The sequence below is a fragment of the Chlamydotis macqueenii genome, chromosome 1 (genome assembly GCF_036417535.1).
Source record: "Chlamydotis macqueenii isolate bChlMac1 chromosome 1, bChlMac1.mat, whole genome shotgun sequence".
NCBI lineage: Eukaryota > Metazoa > Chordata > Aves > Otidiformes > Otididae > Chlamydotis > Chlamydotis macqueenii.
Window position 1 is genome coordinate 127,311,959 of NC_141556.1, and position 21,916 is coordinate 127,333,874.

General features: G+C 40.6%; 1 protein-coding gene across 13 annotated transcripts in view; it reads left to right on the forward strand.

Moving 5' to 3' along the window:
• DMD (dystrophin) overlaps window positions 1–21,916 on the forward strand; it is a 1,302,935-nt gene that overhangs the window by 1,270,856 nt on the left and 10,163 nt on the right. For all 13 annotated transcript variants that reach the window (XM_086766697.1, XM_086766715.1, XM_086766672.1 and 10 more), the window contains 4 exons: window positions 1,257–1,415; window positions 9,472–9,715; window positions 10,104–10,227; window positions 14,011–14,103. In XM_086766697.1, coding sequence (XP_086622823.1) covers window positions 1,257–1,415; window positions 9,472–9,715; window positions 10,104–10,227; window positions 14,011–14,103 — 620 coding nt within the window. The remainder of the gene's footprint in view (window positions 1–1,256; window positions 1,416–9,471; window positions 9,716–10,103; window positions 10,228–14,010; window positions 14,104–21,916) is intronic.

Here is a 21,916-nt window from a genome sequence, read left to right on the forward strand (position 1 = left end):
AATATGTCTTACAAAATGGCATTATATAGCAGTAGTTGTGTCCCTTTTTCACTGTTAATTCACTTACGATACAAAGCAGCTTTTTGAAGGAAATCACAGTTGAAATGTTTCATGAAAAGTATAAATTTAGGGACTGGCAAGCCTTTAAAATTTTGCTTAGAAAAATGAAAGGATGCCTGTTGTGAAAAATTAATATTTCTCTTTTATGAACTAATGTTAATGTGCTCTACATTGCTTTAGCACTCCTTCAGTCTATAAAATGACATCATTAACGTTTTCAGGAACAAAATGTAAACAAGGAAAATTCTAATTTTTTAACAATAACAGCTATTCAAAATGTCTATTAAATTCTAAATTACAAATTAAACAGAAAAAAAAACTAGACTGAATTATTTTGCTATAAGTAAGTACTACGGGCAAAACAAGATTCCCAACAGCTGTGTTATTTTTTTCTGTCCTTGACTTGTGATGTCAAGAGAAAATTTCCATGATTTCTCACAGTGGCCTGGATGCCATCTCCTTAGCACATAAAAGACCCATGTAATTCCGATAAGTGGTCAAGGTCTTCAGAACTGGATTTGCTTTTCTCTTACAGAGATGTTTCTGTTTCAAATGCCAGATAGCTTTGGGGACAATAGAAATAAAGGAAGAGATCATATATATGAAACAGAATATATTTGTATTCTGGCAGTGTACGTCACCTGAAATTAAAAAAAAAACAAAAAACAAAAAACAAGTCAATGAAAAGTATGCAATTTCATTAGATTAAGTAACGTTTTTAATTTCTCCCCATTACAATTTTATAGAGAAAAATAGAAGAATAGAGGCCACCTTTATTACATAAGGAGAATTTGTAAATGTAAAAATAAATGCCTTGCCTTTCCTTGAATTACCCTTGCGCAACACAGATCAGGGAGCAGCAGATGGCATTTTATCTCAAGCAAATTTCTAATCAAAGTTAGGCAAAAGAGGAAAGCTGAGGTTGTCAGCTGTGACAAAACTCGGCTTTAAGTACCTGAGAAGCAGGCGGGAAGAGAGGTGGACTCTGCAGAGAAGGAAAATTATTGGAGACTAAGTGAAACGGTTCAGCAGATTTTGTACTTCAGCAAAGTACATTGCTCTGCTTTTTGTTACAAAGGGTTCAGCAAATTGGTTTGTAAGAAATGAGAGACTGGGAGTGAATCATCTCCATGTGTTCGCTGTGAAGGTAAAAATGAGGAAGGGAACAGCTTGTTTTCTTCTCCTCTGTTTTCCAGCGATGATGAACACTTGTTAATCCAGCACTACTGCCAAAGTCTGAACCAGGAGTCCCCGCTGAGCCAGCCCCGAAGCCCTGCCCAGATCCTGATTTCTCTGGAGAGTGAGGAAAGAGGGGAACTGGAGAGAATCCTCGCGGACCTGGAGGAGGAAAACAGGTGGGTTACGCCACCGGCTGCCACCGCCCTTGGGCACATGCAGCAGAGGCAAAGGAACGCTTTCTCTCTGTAAGTGATGAGGCTGACGTCATATAATCGTTAACTCATTTCCACTTCCAGTGTGTTGATGAGTCAGCACTGTTTCTTTCACAAAACCTTCAAAATGGCAAACCTCAAAGACGTACGTGAGTTACGTAATACTCATGGTGCCACCTGTGACAAGCTCTGCTGGCTGTGTTTCATATTTCCTTCTGTTTTGCCGTTTCCTTTGTTTCCATGATAGTAACGAGATTCATGCCAGTGTTGTTTTATTTTGCCATTCCAAGAAGGAAGGATGTTCTTGGAAAGACAGACTTTTCTCAATAAGATTGGCCGCTGGGATACGTGAGCTTTTGAAATTACCTCCATTCATTTGTAATAAAGAATCTGTGGAATAATTATGCTATACAGTTAGATTTAATTCACTTTGATAGCAGGATAGATAGGGATAAAATGAGTTATAAAGTTGCATTTTCTTCAGAAAAATTAGTTTTCTCATGGTTAAAACTTGAGTCCTCTTTGCTTTCTGTTTGTTTGGTGTTCTTTGTTGCCATTTCTGTAGCCTTTCAATATCAAATATAATTTACTACTTTTAATTTCAAGTTTAATTGAAGTTATCTTCATTAATCACAAAAAAAACCCCAAAACCCTGACTGGATTCTTGGAGCATCACAACACTGCAGTCCTCTTTCTAGGGTACTCTGGAGTCTTGGGCCATCAGCATAAAAACTGGTAGTTCTTGACTCTGGCAGATTTGTAATTGCCACCATGAACTACCAAAATTAGATTGTAGGGTAGAAATAATTTAAATCTACAAGAAAGGCACTATTTTTATTTGCCTGGTGCTATCTTCAGCTTTTATGATAAAGTCTATTGGCATTTTCATGCTCTTTTTTCTTTCTTTTTTAAGAGCTAGGTACTTTTGTTTACATTGAGGGTTTAATGCAGTAATCATTTACCTTAGGCATGTCAAGAAAGTAATGCAAGCGTTGGCAGTGTTATAGATCTTCTCTCCATGCGTAAGTCTTTGGAGGGTACTAATCAGTTATAGTGGTTCCATCACACCACCATCTCCGTGAGACTATGTTTGGGACTTCTGTACAAAGAGCAGAGCCTGGACTTTCAGAACAGCTGGAGTCGGTTTTGGCATGGAGAAGCCTGAAATAAGTTAATCTGTCACCTGGAAGAGGAGGAAGATTTAGATCTGCCTTGTGCTTCCTTGTGAATGTGCATCAGCTACTCCTCCGCAGATTAAGTCCGTTTTTCTGTATAAGTGATGCGCTTCAACCACTAAGAGGGAAGAGCCTGTTCTCCATAAATACCAGGTCTTAATTTTCTGTAGACATCTCTGTAAATCTCCAGATGCAAGGGCAACTAATTTAACTAATAATTTGTTTCACACATGCTTTTTTCAATAAAGGTGTAATTTGCTGTAAGAGTTATTTTTTTAATCCACCATTATTTTCTCATGCCCTAACGTTTCCAGTTGCATTGCACCCTCTCTGCATTCAGACTACAAAATCTTCATTTGAAGATGAAACTGCTAAAATCTAACTGCTTTCTGTGAGGAATTAGTAGCAGAGAAAACACCTGGAGATTATGTCTCTGCCTGCATTAAAAATGCTGGCACAATGTCTGACAGACATATAAATAATAATAAACTGGAGAGTGAGGCATAAAGAAGAAGGGTCAAGAACACACTTGTTTCAGGAGGATTTGTGAGAATGTAGAGGATCAATAGGCATAAAGGATGAGGAAAGTGTTTCAGGCAGAAAGCTGTAGTAAACAAAGCTCTTGCTCCCTGAACAGCAGTAATATTTTGTTTGAAACAAACCCCAGACTTCCTACTACATAGTACATAGAGCCCAAGTACTTTCTGAGGTGGAGGAAAATCAGTATTTTGAAATAAGCCATCGTACTTTGCATACACGACTTCTGTAGTTAAGAAATATTGTGTAACTAGTACCATACAGAGAGTTGAAATAGCTTCGTTTTCAGGGGAGGGGTGTTACTTTCTGAACAGCACTAGGAACGCTTTTCTGTCTCTAAAGAAAATAAGCTGCCCGCCAGAAAGGAGGATGGCTTTTAAAGCAGACTCATTTTAGATTAGAAATATGATATTTGAACATTATTATAACCTGGAGCTAGATAGCTAAATAGTCTGAAAAAATTCCTTTTCAGGGTTTATGTCTTACATTTCAGTATGATCTTTATTTAATGTAACAGCTACCAATGAGGAGTAGCATGTTAAAATATCCCTGACAGGAATTACACCTTAAAAATACTTGTTTTGAAGTTTGCTGATCCTGGATTAAACAAGAGCTGTAGTCTGTACTTGGTTGTAGCCTGTTGTTTTCTCATTCGTATTACTAGAGATGCAGTTATGGATGGGATGCCAGCACGAGCAACCTAGCCTTTTGTGAATTCTTCAGGTCTCAGTGCAGCAGGGACAAAGAGGTCTGTTTCTGTATGACAGCATGGAGGTCACACTCCTGTGATTTTCATTGATTATGACAAAATCATGACTTTTGTCTCTGCAAACCACTATAAATAACTTGTACTTAAAATGCGAGGCAAATGCTCAAAAACAAGCCAGTTCTTGTCCTGATAGCTTGTCACAGCCAGATAACGATGGTTTTATGGTGGAAACACTGATTCTTTTTTAGAAAAATAAGCCGGTCAGGCAGAGTCAGTCAGGAGCCATTCATATAATTTATCTACCTTTAAAAAACAATCTTGTCCCTTTAGATTTCTATTTTCTAGTCTTTTTCCTCCTTTGAGTTTGTGCAAACCTTTTTTTGGCTGTTGCCAGAGGTAATCAACAACCCAATTCCTTGTGTGAACCTGGTTCTGGTGAGTGAACACGTATTCCTTCCCATGCTGATCCTAAAAAAAGCCCTCCGAGTAAACGTTGTTTATTGCCACAGCATGAAGACTCAGTGAATGTGTTGCTTGGAAATGAGCTGAACATGATGCAGATCACATTGTGACCGCCCGGTCCTCAGCCCAGCCTTAAAGCACCTGACTTGTTTCATCACCCTTGTAAATTCCTTCGACCTCGCAGCCAGAGCGTGTCTCCTTCCTGGTGCCGAGCTGAGTGTGATGCTTATGCCTGGGAAGGCAGCAGTCATCCTTTCCTGCCTGTGTGTGCACAGCTTTTGTTGCATACACTTCTGATGATTTTTGCTGTGTCTTGTATTGTTTTACAGTGCGAGTCAGCACGTGCAGTCACTTCTCAGCAGCCCTTGGGAAAGCTGCATCAAGTACCAGCAAGAAGCAATACAATGATATTCAAAACACTTCATTGCCATTTCTCTTTTTCTCCCACTCTCCAGAGTTTTCTGCTTTTCAAAAAAGCCCTTCCCTTTCTTTCCTTTGTGTCTTGACTTTTCTTCGTCTTTTTTGAGCTGTTTATTGAATTCTGACCCCCATTTGGTTTTCAGCTGCAGTTTCTGGTCTCCAAATATTTCCATCGTGACTTGTTAGTTAAATGAAAAAGGCTTTTTGAAATAGTTATTCTGAGGATTTGCTTTTGGACAGTTTAAAAAGATCTGTTGCCTATTTTCAATTCTTCTGAAATGTATTATCCGACTTACAAACTAAGCTAGCTGTGACACACTTCTGACTGGGGTTTTTTCAGTTCCAAGGACCTCTTGTTAGATATTTATTATTTATCTGCTAGCATTTTGAGACCATGGTGCTTTAGTGGCTTGCAAATATGACTTCCTTAAATAATTTATGGCTAAAATTTGACTGTTAAAGAATTTATATTTGCTAAAATGCGAGCATTTTGTAGAATATTTTCGATTGGTGAAAATGTTTCGTTTGAGTATGGGGCCTTCAGACTCATGCTCAGTTTCACATCACCTGGAATATTGTGATGAGACCATTTCTTATGCATTCAGTACACGTAACATAATCTTGCTAGGCACTATTACTAGATTGCAGTATAAGAGAAAAACCTAATTATAAAACTGTCCTAAAAACATTTTTAAATTTCCTTAAGAGTTAATATATTTTAGAAGCAGAGAAGACATTTCTGGTGCCATCTAAAGCAGTCCATTACAAAGGTTATACTGTAGGTTAGGTTGTACTGACTCGGATGGACTGGGCTAGCATTAAATAGAAAGCATACGGCTTTGCAGGCACAGACACTCTGAACTTTTTGGAAAGAACTAAAATACTTTCCGTCTGTTTTAATGGCTAAAGAAAGTGAACGTTTCCTAATATTTTAGTTGAATCAAGGTCACTGGTATACTTCTGTAAAAGGGAGACTTCTCTCGCATTCTTTTGCTTTCCTGCCAGCTCCTAGCTGTACTATAACAAGAACTTAGTAAATGAGAGCTCCAGCCGGAGCTATTTGCCTTTCCTTTGCTTTCCTGACGTGCACTGGGAGCGCAGTGGGCTGTCTGCCACTGGAGAAGCGCTAACACCCAGCATCTCAAAGCTGCTCTGTTTCTGTGCAGCTACGGTGTTGCTTCAAATCTGAAGGCTGATGAATGGCCTCCTGAAATAAGTTCCTTCTGTGTAGTTGCCAATAGCGAGAAAGTGATGCATTTCTAAACATGCTGTGGCTCCTTTCGGTGTTTGTTTTGGCATTGAAGAAGAGGAACTAGGTCTTCTGAGTGTGAAGCATCGTGGGTAAACACTGGCACTCTAGTGAGGGACAGGGGTAGGTGGTTTCAGAAACTTTGTCTGTTTCTTCAGACCACTGATTTTCTGTAGAGAGATGAAAAACGACATGAATTCACAAATTTTCAATTGCCTCTGAGAGGACTACTCAGCATATGGGGTCCACTAGGGTTTCCGTCACCAGGCAATTAATGCTGTCAGTGATAGTTGTGATTAATAACTCATGAGCTCTTTACTACTCAGCTCTTTACAGTTGCATAAATCAAGGTTACATTCCATATTTCCTCTGTTATTTTTCTTCATGAATGCTTCAAAGAGGTGCAAGCATAGTAAATTGGATATATGGGGTTTTTCTTTGAATATTTCTCTTACTAGAGCAGAATATATTTTCCCAGTGAGCAGAAGATGCAGCAGCTTGGTTGGTTTGTGACAGCCAGATGTAAAAGCCACCCAGCCTGAGCTGTGGTGGAGGGAGGCTTGGTTTCCCAGTACTGCCCGTGCTTGCTCGGTTGCATTCGTTTAGAGAGGATTATGCTTTTATCTTCCTGTTCTCTTAAGCTCCATTTTATGCTAAAAATGTTAGAGAGTGCCTTTCCTTAGAACACAGAGGCTTTACTCTGAGGACTGTGGGCAGTGCCTTGGTTGCCTGGCTTGCAGCAGCAATCCTTTTTGGCCACACAACTGAAAACTGTTCCAGAGGTAGGAATAAGAGCCGATTGTTCTCTCCTTTAGGATACTCTTACAGCAGATTCCGAGTTCATTCTTTCTTTCTGTTTTAGTTTTCAGCTTTTTTCCCCTATGTTAATGCAAATCTTCGTTCCTGTGTGTTAGATCCCAATCATTATGATATTACTGATCGTCTGCATTCTGCATCACTCTTACAGTTCTGAAAGAGGTTGCTATGATGAGTCTTAATTTTCTGGACTGAGGACTCTGTAGCTGGACTGAAAAGGTGCAGCGGGAAAACTCAGTGACACAGATGCTCTGGGCAAACTCACATGCATCCTTCACCGTGACATTCCTTTGTTCCAACAATATTTAATTCCAGTTCCAACAGTATTTAATTACAGAACTTACAAATTCAGATGTATCTCTGCTTGGATAATAAGCAATATCTTTTACCCTTTTTTTCTTTTTCTGTAGGCTTTCAGAAAGAGTTTTTTAACTGTTTTGTATTAGACATGAAGGCATTTTTATCTGAATTACTCCTTGGTCCTCACTTGTATTTCAGTTCAGTACCATAGTCACTGGAAGGACTTCTCTATGTTGAGAATTGAGGGGGTAATTGTACATTTCTTTGTAGCAAGGTGCCTGATTATGTTATAAGTATGATCAAGTAGAGTTATTTAGTTTCCCTTAGAGTGATATTTTATCTTTTGCTTTACAGCACTTCAAACTTTTGAGTTTGCTGTTTATAGAGTATTGCCTGTATTCTGCATCTGTGAAATTCCTCACGGGGTAGCAATAGCCACTATCTACAGACTTTCTGAAAAACAAGCTTAATGATCAATCCTGTCTAAACTTTAGTTTGCAGTAAGACTGTGTGTGATACTATTGTAATGCTCATTCCTATTCCCTTTTGTATTTTTATTAATTATTCACCAGTTCATTTAGCTAGAAGTCTCAGAAGGCATTAATTCATGTGGAAGGCAACACCCAGTATAGCCCTTCTTTCTTTTTCTGGATTATTTTAGTGAAATTGAAACTCTGAATTTGGTTTAAAAAAAAAAAAAAAAAGAAAAAAACCTCTCTGTAGTCTCCCTTCTTTGTGTGGGATTTAGAGAAAGAAATCTTGAATTTTGAAACAACCTGAAGTTAAGAATGATCAACATCTTTTTTTAAACTTTTAAAACTTCTGCAGAGGAGGGATTGTGTAGGTCTGACATCCCTTAGGGATCATGTTCGGGGGGGGGGGGTGCCACAGTCCCAGGATAGGACGTATCCAACATGCAGCTACTGAGGGGCACAAGGACATTTGAAGAACAGTCAATAGCCTGTCTTTGTCCTTGGCATTGCTTTCTTGTTCGTGTGAAATGATGCATACTTGCTTCAGTTCTTGTTCTGGTCACAACGTACCTTTAGAAGTGTTTCAGAGCTTAATAAAGTTTGCTGGGAGGTTTCTGAGGTGTTATTAAGCCTCCAGAGCAAACTGTCAGTGTGTATTGTGGTTTGCAGGCAGCAGAACTGGCAAAAAGTGCCCGTTCTCACAACCTCAAATAAGAGCCAGTTGGAAAAAATAAAATCTGGGTCACTGCTTGCAATGAGTAAGCAGTTACCAGAGCGTCAAACCATTCCCCCCCCCCACCTCTGGGAAGCAGTAAAGGAATATCATAGCAACAAAATCCCAGTGCAGTTTATTAGGCCTCCCTTGCATACAAAGTTTCTGTTACAAGTTACTGTTTCTGCATTGTTGGAGTGTATTATCCCTAACAAAATTTCAGTTTCATCCCTTCTGTGCTCTTCCTGTTTGGTGGGGTTTTTTCCTGTGGACCACTACAGATCATATTAATCTATGGAGTGTTTTACTGGAGTAAAACTGGAGTTTTATGGAATAAAAGAACCAGCTTAGCAGTGCCGTAAAGTTAGAGCAGCACTCTAGACAGGGCGGTCCGAATAAAGATGGAAACTATAGCCCCAAAAGTGAGTGCGGTGCAGTTTAACAGATTGGCTCACTAATTTGTCTTTTCCTCATTATGGGTTAGTAATTTTAGAGCTAGGCTGGAAATGCAGTTGCAGATATGAAGAGAGGAGAGTGATGTGGCCTGATTGACAGCAGCAGAGTTGCAAATGAACTCTTGAGGTCTGTGGTTTGCTCTGACTTTTTGTGTGGCCGCCTTTCTGCCGTAGCGTTCTCATCTGTAAAGGAGAGAGGCCGGCCAGGTGGCGTCCGCTTTGATTAGCGTTTGTGAAGAGCTTTGATCACTCAAAGTCCGCTTTTAGCACTAATTGCTCCTCAAGTGTATTCGTGCGTGGAAGTGAACAGGCAGTCTGGCTTCTGCTGGGAAGGATAAAACGCAGGAAGCCGAGGGCAGAGCCCAGGACAGACTGTACCCGGGCTTCGGGACGGTGTCTGGAGCCCAGCCAGCCGTCTGCATCCTGTGCCCTGGAAGGGAATTAATTGGGAATTCTGGTGATGCAGGGAGCCTTGAGGCAATCCTTGTATTACAAGTGTCTGTAGTATCAGCTCCCTGCAAATCTGCGAGGTGTAAGCTTAGAGGGTGTGGATTCAGCAGAACGAAAGGCAAGTGGTGCAGGTGAGCCTCTGGCCCCTGGGAGTCAGACGCATCACACCACGCAAGAGGAGGTTCCTTCTCACTGCCTGGTGCAGAGTGCACCAGCCTGTTTAGGTCCATAAAGCTTTTACCTCCTTCTTGCTTCTCAACAGAAACTTGCAAGCAGAGTATGACCGTTTGAAGCAACAGCATGACCACAAAGGACTGTCTCCACTGCCGTCCCCACCAGAGATGATGCCGGTTTCTCCGCAAAGCCCCCGGGATGCTGAGCTCATTGCAGAAGCCAAGCTGCTTCGCCAGCACAAGGGCCGCCTAGAGGCCAGGATGCAGATTCTGGAGGATCACAACAAACAGCTGGAGTCACAGCTGCACAGACTGAGGCAGCTGCTGGAGCAGGTGAGTCCTCAGTCCTTTCTTCTAGGTCTCTGTAGAGTCATTTTCCAAACATGGTGTGAAGCATTATCAATAACAACAACATACCAAGAAATCATATCTCTAGAGGCTGGTCAAAGAAAAATATTAAATTGTTCTACAGGCTGCAAGTGAGAAGGTGAAATCATGTTTCGGTGTTGAAGGTGAAATCATGTTTCGGTGTTCTTATTTAGTCTTCTTCCTTGCGTTATTCAGAATTCAAATACATTGTTTGCGTGGATATACTTACTTAAAAACCGACAGAAAATTGTGTGGATTTATGGAATAAATAAAAAAATATAGAGATACAAAAATTTGTCCAACTGTATTGAGCTGTTAATAACAATCTCTTATTTTTTTCTTCAATTTTCAGCCACAGACAGATGCCAAGGTGAATGGTACAACACTATCGTCTCCTTCTACCTCTTTGCAGAGGTCAGACAGCAGTCAGCCAATGCTTCTTCGTGTAGTTGGCAGCCAGACTTCAGAAACCATGGGTAAGATAACAAAGTTCAGATTGTCATAAAAAATAATTATAGTCCCATTTTCCAGAAAAAAAAAATCCTTTAAGACAGGAAGTACTCTACTGTTGAATTCAAATGAGAATGAATTAGACATTTGCAATTGTCTCTGATGTCGTCTGGCTGTTTACATCTTCATTATGGTTCAGGCTTTTGCTTTTGATCGTCATGCACACAGTAGTAGCATGGATATTTTGACATTAAACACCAAGCTCAGCCAGGGTTGACTTCTCAAAACAAACATCACTGAAAAGCTAACTATTTTCTTCAAACTGACTTTCAGCTATTAAGCATGACATGGCTCATTCAAATATACGTAGTATTAGTTATGGCTAAGAGATTAAATATATGATTAATCATCTCCATGTTAACTGATGTGATCTTATTTTTAATGTGTCATGGCTTAATCAGTAGGATTGAGCTGTCACTCACAGGCAGTGCTCATCTAGTGTCTTTCCTAAATATCATATCAGACGTGATAATGAACATCGTATGAGTTGTGGAGTAAGATTAAGTAATAATATTCTGTAGCTAGAGGCTGGAATTATTATTTTGGTGCTTTTAGTAACTGCTCTGTAGCATTTTCCTAATTTCTTATCTGTTATGTAATTAATAAGTATTTATTACCAAGTAGTAAGGATTTTCTGCTAGTAAAATAGCAATCAACTGTTGCAGCATCTTTAAGCAAATGTGCTTAAATTACTTTAGCAAGATAATATTTGAAGTCTGAGGACAATATTCAGCTTCATACACAGAAATTTATTTAGCATGTGTTAGAGAGAGGCTTTGGGGAAGAGCGAGAGGCTTTAGAGAGCGCTTTCCCCTTCACTGTGGTTAGTGAAAGAGTTGATGACAGCAGAAAATTGAATGGGAGAGGACATTCTGCTGTGTCTGAAGTGCCTTCGTGGTGGGAGATGCAGCTTGTTCGAGGGCTTTTTCTTCCATCCTGAGCACAGGCAATAACGTCAGTACCAAACACGATGGGTTCTGTACACCCTACGACAAAACAATGTGAAATAAATTGTACCTTTAGGAATGCTTAAGTTAAATCACACACATCAGAGTGCAATCACAGGTAACAGCAATTTCATTTGGATCTTTCTTGAATCGTATTACTAGCACATATTTCCCTATATATAGCATACATGGAGTAGACAAAATGTGTAGGTGGCGTAATTTGCATCAGCTTTCTGAAGAAATGTTGTGAATTTAATCACATAAAATATGCTAATTAAAATACACAAGGAAAGATAGGAAAACAGGAGTTCCCAGCACCTTGTTAAAAGTCTTGTAGTTTCATATTTTTTACTTTAGTAGGACAAAATACAGTAATGTACTTCTTTTCCTTTGACTCAATATAAAATTATTCCAATTTAACTTGTGAGACTGGAATTCATTAATTAACATGCATATAATCATATAAACTGCTAAAACTTTTTTAAAGCAAATGTTTAGACATGGGGTTTTTTGTTTATTCGACTGAACCAATATGTGGAAGGACAGTGAGATGTTGAATCGTTATCTGTATGATTGTGTTGAGACTCAGCAAAGCAACACTATTGGCAGCGTGGAGGAGAGCTTATAAAAAGAATTACTAACTGAGCTAACAAACTGCAAAAGGACCTTAGATTTTTTCTTTGAATGTAGACTCACTGCACTTCTTTGTCTCTCTGCTTTCTCAAGTAAAAGGTTTTGCACTAGCAGTGTTGTCCGGGCATTTGGGAAAAGCAGCAACCCACTTAGATCCCGATTTACAAATAGAAGAGCTTATCCCTTAGTAACCTGAAATACACCTGGGCAAGTGGAAAGGTTCTGCTTTTCTTCTCTTAGAGCCCTAATAGGAAGGCCCTGATCTTTGGCCTTTCTCCTCCAGTGCTATAGCAGCACAGGAGGTTCTCTGAGGCACGCGAGCCGAAAGGCTGTTGCTGAACTTTAATTTGTTCGGGTACCACCAGAACATTTGAGACTCACCCAACTCTCCAAGCCCTTTGTAGAAACACAAATGGGGAAGACTGGTTTGAGTAAAGAGACATAATTGAGGTCTGAAGGTGTCTTTATTTTTGTCTGGTTGCTTGGCCGATGTCTTATTTTGTCATTTACAAGGCAATGCTCACAAAAGTCATCCAAATGAGAAAGAATAAAAATAATGCATTTTAAATACAGATACAGCACTCTTGAGGGTCAGCCACAGTTCAGTTTATATCAGCGCTTACCAGGACATTTGGACATTAGTACCTATCCTCAGGTCTTCTTGGCCAGAACAGCAGAACCACTGCCCTCTTCTTCTGGTCTTTAGGGCCAGGTGGTTTTCTGCAGGCATGCTGGTAAGATCCTCAGCCGAGGTGGAAGCAGCAAGATCTCGGTCTGTGTTTTCACCTTGACATCCAGCAGAGGCTGGAGGGACATTAATTCTGCTAAGACATCTCTGTCGGTGCACCACTTGATGCGAAAGTAACTCATGGTGTGAGATGATTTGCGTGAACCCAGCATCAGCTGAAAGCTGAAGAAACTGCGAGCAGTCTCAGCAGCTATTTTTAGACCATTAATGGAATAAGGGAAGCTGATACGAAGACCATCACTGACATTAATTAAGTCCTTCTTGCAGACATTTTACCCCACTTCTTGTACTGGAGTGGGAAAAGTTACTTTTGGTCAGTAATAACTCTTGTGAAACTCATGGCCCTAAGGTGAGGCTGACACTAAGCCTAATAATAGAGCATATATACAGTCCTGAAATGCTCCTTTAATATCTGTTTTAGTAATCTTTCCACTAAGAGCAGAGCACCTCAGTGTTTAAAGAATGTAAGTGCTAACAGGAAATTAGGCAGTTTATTACTCAAGTTGAGTAGGGCAAGACATTTTAGAATAAAGGGCCATTGAGTCATTTCCAAAATAAGGATGGTACCTCTCATGGTTATTACAGCAGGCAAAATTGCTTTTCTGTTGAATAAGGATAAAAGAAATCTAGTAAAAAAAGGAGAATCTCACTCCAAGTATATCCTTTAGGTGTGTTATTTTTTTCAGATGTGCTATTTGTATTGGAGGCTAGGGTCTACAGTAAAATCAACATATGGATTTTAGTTATCTGAAACCATGACCAAAAAAAACCCATAAAAATAAAATGTATTGAATTTCCCATTAAGCTGCTGCCCTGTAATCAGGTTATAGAAATTATTCAGTGGGAGAAATGTATTTCGCTTTATTAAACTGCTGCTAAACCCTTTTACAGTACAATTGAATGTTCTTGGAGCGCCAATCAGATGCAATTAAACTGTCAGGAATATTAATACTGATGCAGATGAGTATCTTGGTTTCTACTGATTTACGCAGCTAGGCAAAGCAGTGCTAACATGAATCCAGCACTATTAGAAAGCTGCTCAATAGCAGCACTCACAACAGCAATTTCTTTTTCCATTAATAGAATAAGAGAAGCTGAAATAACAAGTGTCATTAATGGAACTAAATGTTCCTAGCAGAAATTTTACCCCATTTCTTTTACCAGAGCAGATTATTTCTTAAATCCCTTTTTACAAATTATAGTCAGTGTTCATTGTTTTAAATTAATTGTTTAGTTTCACTTAGATCCTTAAAAAGAAAGAGAAACATAATAGTCAACAAAATTTGCCTTTAAAATGTTGATTGTATACTGAGAAAATGTGTGTTAAGTGAACAGCCTTCCTGAAGGACACACGCAACAGCAAGTTGTTAGCAAATGGTTTTATAGTGGCTCTCATGCAGCGGTGTGGATTTGCTTTCCAGGCGAGGATGAGCTGCTCAGCCCTCCCCAGGACACAAGCACAGGTTTGGAGGAGGTGATGGAACAACTGAACAACTCCTTCCCCAGTTCCAGAGGTGAGCGCTGCTGCCTGCGGCAGATGAGAAGGAAGAAGATAAAAGTGCTTTCTGTTCCTTGATGTTTTTAGTGGATTGTGTTTTGGTTTCAGGTTTTTTGCTGCTCTTTGTTTTTATTTTAACAATAGGTGTAGAGAAACCTGTCTATTGTTTAGAGTGGAGAAGCAGCCTGCTCCTCCTTTACCTTAAGCTACCTCCGCAGGTAGCAATTGCCAGATGCGTAGATGAAGCAATGTCTGTCTGAGACTCTTTTTTCCTGAGCGTTTTCTCCTCTTCCTTTTTGCCATATTCCTTTTCTCACAGCTTCTCTCCTTTTCAGTCAGTCCCCTTGCTGATTTATTTTTAATACATGTCTTAGTACATTTTTCTTCTCTCCCTACCTTTTCCAAGAAGAATCTGTTTTGAAATAATATTAAAGTTCTGAGTCCAAGTTCTCGACCTGGTAGTGCTTGGGTCCAGGCCATCGGAGGAAGAGCAAGTGGGCTGCTTGCTTGTGCAGCGTAGACTGCACTTGTGTGTACAGCCACAGCTTTTCTTCCAGTGTTTCTGTTTTGCTCATTCCTGTTGTTTGCTAAAGATAAGCATTTGTATTACTGGGATTTATTTCTTCAGCCTTTTTTAATTTAAGAAAGATCTTTTCTGAGCCCAGAGAAAATCCTCTGCTGCCAAGAAAAGTGGCTTAGATTCCTAGCAGGAGATGGGAAGTTTGGGATATTACTTGTTGCAGTGAAAAAAGGCTCAGACTTAAACTTCTTGGCAGAAGAAAGTCCCAGTGTCTACTGACAGCTGTTAAGTGGGTTTCAGTAGAGGCATGGATTTACCACAGGGCCTCTTGCACAGGTTTCACACATCACCCAGAGGTTCTTCTTCAGCAGATAAATGCCTTAACCATCATGCTAGACTTCAATGAAGTCCAGTTTTCTCCATCCTTTAAGTTCAAAGCAAGCTCAGCTCTCACCAGGCATTATCTGTGAGCAGGAGAAAAGAAGGCAGTATAAACTGCATGAGATCTCATGCAATAGATCAAAAGAATAAATTGTTTATGAAAGTATTATTGAAGAAAATCTAATACAATATATTAACTACATTGATCTCCACTTCAGCGTTATATGAAGAAAAGTCTTATCTGCAGCCCTCCTTTTGCCCAGGTATTAATTACCAGAGGCAACAGATGAAAAATCTTTCAAATGTTGGCATGTAGATAAAAATGGGCTTATTTTTTAAGGTGCTGTCTACCGAAGGTTCCAAGTGCTTTCTTATCAGTAACTATCGTTTGTGTAAATACGTTGTATTTAGGAGATCTGCCATGTGTCTAGATGCAGACAGCCATGTGTTTAAATGTTCACCTTTCTCTGTGGTATCTAATTTGTAATCATAGCTGATGACATTAACAAACAGTATTTCTTTAAAAAAATAAGCTTACTTTTAAATAAAATAGGAGCAATTTACAAAACAACAGTTAATGAGGTATTTGAAATACAGTGGTTAATTTCCTGCATATAAACAGGTAGAGATCAGTCTATTAGATTATCACTCCCTACTGACTGAGAATAGAAAAGGTTTTTAATTTTATTTTATTAGTGAAAGGTACAAAGCTTCATGAATCAAGCTGATAGAATATTAAGTTTAGTGGGGGAAAAAAAGAATTTTAAATTTGTAACATCAATTAATATTTTAATTCTGTAAGTTAAAGTATAACTTCACGTTTGCATTCTGGTGATGCAGAATGTGATAATTTAAATACAGAGAAAGAATATATTCTCTTCTTTTTTTTTTTGTTTCTCCATTCAGTAACTATGTTAAAATTGTAGTATGTGATCACAAGCATCCCTAAAAGAGATTGCAGCTACTATACTTCCCTGCCTGACTAGCAGCTGTAGAAGACAAAAATATTCTCTAGCTGTGTGGAGGGCTGTGAGTGAGGAGGAGGCACAGTCTTTGTTTGACATGTGTTGTCTTTTGTCCTCCTCAGCCAAGCTGTGAGAGGAGTTTCTGGTGCAGCAGCCAGGAGCAGGCACAGGCCATCAGGCAGAGTCAAGCTTTCCACACGACTTTCCTTCTGGGCTTAACCAAAGCCATAATCTGCCTCTTCCTCTCCCTGTGGCTACACAAAAGGATTAGTGCAGTTGGGAGAAAAAGTCATTCACTTCTTGGAGAATTGTACCAGGTTTTGGCTAAAGAGATTAGGACCTCAGTTAGATTTCTCTGTTCTTCGTGGTATCTTTCGATGCATGTGCACAAATACCAGGTTTTATAATTGTATTTGGTTGAGGAATAGGGTCAGGCCCTCTATGGGAAATAAATAGTTTGTCCTACAATCAGTGCAAATAGATTTCCATTCACTGATGGATATAGAAGGCTACTGACATCATCACTTTTGCTGAGATCTCATGCAAACTTCAGTTATTGGAGTTTTCTTCTGCTTCCATTTTAATGATTAAATGATATTCAACTGATATCAGAGAATATCAGTTATCTTACATCAACAGCTAATTTGCGGCAGCCTCACGCAGACATTCATTGTGAGACGAAGGATGCCATGGTCAGTCAGTTCCGTGGACATCAGGGATTTACAAGACTGCAGGAAGGAGAAAAGGGAGCAGGGTTGATTGGTCTCAGTAGACCACTGAATCAGAGACCATTTGCTGTTGAGAGGTGCAAATCTCTATCTCAGGTTTCCAATCTATAATAAAAAAATCAAAGTGTAAATGCGAAAAGTGAAAGCAGTTTGGCAGAGCAGCCTGAGAAGAGGGCCACAGTCCTTCATGAAACTGCTCCGGCGTGGGTCATCTCTTCCGCGGGGTGCAGTCCCTCCAGAACAGCTGTCCCAGCGGGCCCTCCACGGGCCACAGCCTCCTTCAGGCATCCACCTGCCCCAAAGTGGGGTCCTCCACGGGCTGCAGGTGGATCTCTGCCCCTCCGTGGGCCTCCACGGGCTGCAGGGGACAACCTGCCTCACCACGGGCTGCACCACGGGCTGCAGGGGAATCTTGGCCAGGAGCCGCATTACTCCTCCCCCTCCTTCTTCACTGACCTTGGCATCTCCAGCCGTTCCTCACAACAGGCTGGCAGACGCCTCTCAGGATCTTTTTACATCTTATTCACTTCTCATCTCCTCTCCACTTCTTGCAGCCAGGCCGGGCGGAGTTGGCCCCAGTCGGCTGCCCGGCGGGAGGCCAGAGGGTGAGGCCTGCAAGGCCCATGAGGCTCACACCTCCCCCTCTCTGCCCCTGCTCAGCTGCTTCACATCTTCTTTCGTTTTTTTTTCTGTTTTCCCCTTCTTAAATACGTTATCACAGAGGCGTTATCACGGGACATTCTGCTACCAGTTGGCTCGGCCTTGGCCAGCAGCAGGTCCGCCCTAGGCTCGGCTGAGTCCACTGAACAAAGGGGAGCAACTTCTAGCAGTTTCCTACAGAAGCTACCACCTTAGGCTCCCCCTTACTAAACAAAGCCAGGACAGAAATATTATTTGAAAGGTGAATTAAATCTACCTGGGTGAAGTGGCACCACATATGATGCATATTATCTTTAGGAATTAAAACTGGAAGGAAGATGGATTAAATGCCCAAGATTGACGAATACTAGAAGTAGCATTGTTTATTTCCATACTAACGCTGTAGAAGGCTGCTGTGATATTCATAGACCATGCAATTTCAGAGGAGCTGCAAGGGACACAGTGCACTCATCAAAACCTACCTAGATAGAAAGAATAACAAAATGAAATCCAAGAAGGGAAAAACATCCATACAAATAACCTGGAATCAATTGAGGAAAACTAGGGATATATTAAAAGGCATGGGAAGGTAATGGCAGGACATGAAATGTGGGTTTCCTTTGTGACCTGTAAAAAGAAGGATGTTAAATTTCAAGTTAAATGTCCAGCTCCAGCATGTCACAGCTAACCACTGATATGGCCTTTGAATCAGCAGCATAACTCTGGGTACCCTGTTGCCATTAGGATAATGACAACTTGGAGCAGTGCAGAATGGTATGACAAGAGTGAACTGGACTATCAAGGCTTTGATTCATGAGAAAAGTTCAATGTTGAATAAGCAGTGAAGAGAGAAAAGGACTCCATTTCTGTGCTTGGGGGCACAGTTGAATATCACAGGGTACAAATTAAAACCAAAATATTTAGTTATTGAAAGCACCTGAAGAGTGAGATTTGCTCAGATTGGGAAATAGTTTTCTAAAGAAAGTAGTAGCTCTTATTTTGAATCTCTGAAACAAAGCAGTAAAGTGTAGTAATAAATAATTGTTACTTACTTGGAGATAGAGTTGTTTTGGTTATTATGTTTTCCAAGCTTTTCTACATCCAGTAGTTTTTAAAGGACATCAAAGTTTCATAGCATCATTTTGAATGTATTTTAGAGAAGCGTGTATTAAGCAAATCATGTCATAGACCTTCATAAGCAGCTTTGGATGCAGCAACTTGTGTTCCTGTATGCCTTTTATAGCTTTTTGTTTCATCAGTTTAACCTTTTGGCAGCTCTTGGCATTGCCTAAGGAGCAGAGGACCTTGCACAGCTGACTTGGTGCCGAAAGCTGTTTCATTTCTGGAGAGGGAAATTCTGCTGAATACCTGGTGATTGCTGTCCTTAAGAAATTCCTTAAGGAATTTTTCTTTCCTTTTAATCTGCAAGGTTTCCCATCCATTCCTCATTACTTTTCTGCTCCCAGCAAATTCACAACTGCTGCAGCTGCCTCAAACAGCTGCTGTGCTAACTCAGAACAGATGTCAAAGCCAGAGGTCTGACATTTAGTGGAAATCTACTATTAAATACCACCTCAGTGGTTTATGTGACCCTGCTTGATAATGGGCCACAGAGGAAAACATTTTCACACTGTATTTGTGCCCAAGCTACTAAAGCTCCAGAGAATTGGTTCACAGTTAGAAAGTAAGATTGGCAGGCCAGTATTTGTAAAGCCAAAGTCATCTCTCCTGCAGCGCTGAGGACAAGCGGTGGATTTCGTGGTGGACCAGACTGGGTTTTGCAGTTATGGTTTTGTGGCAAATGCTTTCTATAAATGAAGCTTTCTATAAATGAGGCTTTCAATGCAGAGCCCTTGCTGGTGGATACTGAGGAAGTGGGAGCCAAGAAGTGGTTAGAAATGAGGTCATAATGGTTTAAAAGAGCTAAGAGGCCATGACATCACATGAAAACATTTGGAGAGGGATCAGTACTCACCTTTATTATTTAACATGGTATTGCTCAGTACAGCCTTGTGCAGTAAAATTACAAGACCCCACAGCAGTAAATAAATGGCACTTAGAATAGCACCATCTTTTGCAAGTTTTGTTTTATTTTTATCTCAGCCGCATAAAAACACACCAGACACATTCTCTCCTCTCCCTCTTGCATCAGCCATGCTCTGTCATTAATGAGACTAACGGCCTAAGTGAACTAGCAACTCTCAGCACTGCAAATAATGCAGTTTCTCTTATTCTGACAGCAGAACATCACACTTCACTGAATCAGTGGAAGAGTACCTTGGAGTTATTATGCTGTAGGGTATTCTGGAAATACGCTTCCAAGTGAGCTAGCCTGGTCTCTTCTGGACTGTGTCCCCTTCTCTGTGCTGTGGTCCTGCATCCCACACCAGTGAGCCCAGACGACTGAGATCCTTTATCACTCCCCTGTGGCACACCAGTACTGAAGCGGCGAGCTTCTCTGCAGATTTCTGCTGGAACAGTGGTGAGGGGAACTCAATCTTTTGTGATTTATAATGCTCAATCCCAATGTAAACTGAGAGTAAGTGTGGTGGTTTAGCCCAAGTCACCACACAGTTTCTCGCTCATCCTCGCCCTCCCCAGCGAGATGGGCGAGAGAATTGGAAAGAAAGGAAAACTCAGGAGTTGATATGAAGACAATTTACTAGAATAGCAAAGGAAAATTACAATAATAACAGAATATAAGGATATTAATATATACAGTATGAACAATGTATGTTTTTTCACCACCCGATGTCCCAGTGACCGATACAGCCCGTCCCGAGCAGCGATCATAGAAACAAAACTGAGCAGCAAGTGAAGGAGTGAAGGGGAGCCAGCAAGGGATGCCAGAGATGCCCCCTTCACAGGCAACCCCCACTTATGGCATGGAATACTCTCTTTGGCCAGTTTGGGTCAATTATTCTGGCTGTATCCCTCCCAGCTTCCTGCACCTGCACATTAGCGAGACCTGGAAAGGTGGACAGTGTCCTTGGTCTCGTTAGCAGCAACTCATATCATCAGGGTGTTTATCAGCATTTTTCACATCTGAAATCCAAAATACATCTGCTACTGAGAGGAAAATTAACTCCATCCCTGCCAAAACCAGGACAATACGTTAATGAATTTAACAAAATTTCAAGGAACTCTTTTTTAAGAAAAAAAAAAGCTGTTTACAGATGCAGATCTCTCCCCTCTGCAGCTCGTCCCTCTCCTGAGTTTAGCGAGAGGGGGAATGCAATAGATGCTTTGTGCTCTCTGCTTTGATGTGAATCTGCATAGATGCATGAAGTTTTTGTTAGTGCTTCTGTTTTCAGATTTGATCCAAATCTATCTCTGTGTACCTTTGACTGTGATACAATGTCATGTAGATGTCCAAAAAAGAAAAAGAAAGACAGACTCTTCTATTTTGTAGGAGCGAGAAATCTTGATTTAAACAGGAATATAGATAATTAGACACCCTAGGATTGTATATCATTATTTTGATGCCTTATAGAATACAGATTTTCAGAACTGCAGCATACAGACAATCTTCCTCTGCAATTTATGCCAAATCATACTTCTTGCCTTAAAACTTAGAGACATGCATTCATTCGTATGCAAAGAAGAAGAGAAAGTAAAATCCATTAAACCCTTTTTAATCTTCCTCCAAAATAAATTAGCTGTTACTGTAGTAGTGCTACTCTTTGTTGCATTTAAGAAATCCTAGGGCTGATTACTCACCACAGACTTTGCTCACCAGCTGTTTTATGCGGCACAGAGCTGTTACCATCAGCGTTACCGAAATGCATTCATTTTCAAGCAGAATCCAGTCTGTCTCATGTAGATATTTAAATTAGACAGTTTGTAGCTGCGATTTTAGGTGCTTCTGCAGACAGGTGGGCATTTCTTAAGACCTCCAACAGGATCCAGTGTTTTGCATGTAGGCAATTCCTTCTCTCCTCTTGACCCGAGTTAAACGGTCTTCTGCTGGATCTCATTCATGTCCCAGGACTTTTGCACACCCAGCTCTACCATACTGCAGTGTCTGGAGGCCTTAGGTAAACCACCTGTTCACCTAAACCTTGGGGTTCTTCCTCAGAAGAAGACCAAAGTATGCAATGGATTTTATGTCTTCATTTTCAAGGATTTTCTGTTGCTTGGTTGCTTGGTGAGAGGTTCTCATCTTCCCTCCTGGAAGGCATTTTTTTAATGGAATTCGTGGCTTCTGATTAAAGCACCAGAGGAGGTCGCAGGCTGCGTAGGTGCCCATGTAAGTCCTAGAGAGTTAGGCAGGCTTGCAAGGTGAAGTCCTCAGGACTGAAGCGACACCTCTCCTGGCCATCAAGCTCGCTCTGGTACCTCTGTGCACCACCGGCACGCGCAGTATAGACGTAACCTGAGTCGAGGCTCTCCTTAGGAGTAAAATAAAAATTCACATACAGACCATGACTTCAAAACTATTATTATCATTTCTAATAACAAGTGTGCTGTTGGGGAGAGGGAGAGGGGAAGGGAGGGAATAAAATTTCCTCTGTTGTGTAAATCATAAACTTTGCTGTCCAGGCCCTTCGGAGGTTGTCCTGGCCACTTCTGTTACCTGGAGTTTGTAGTGGAGCA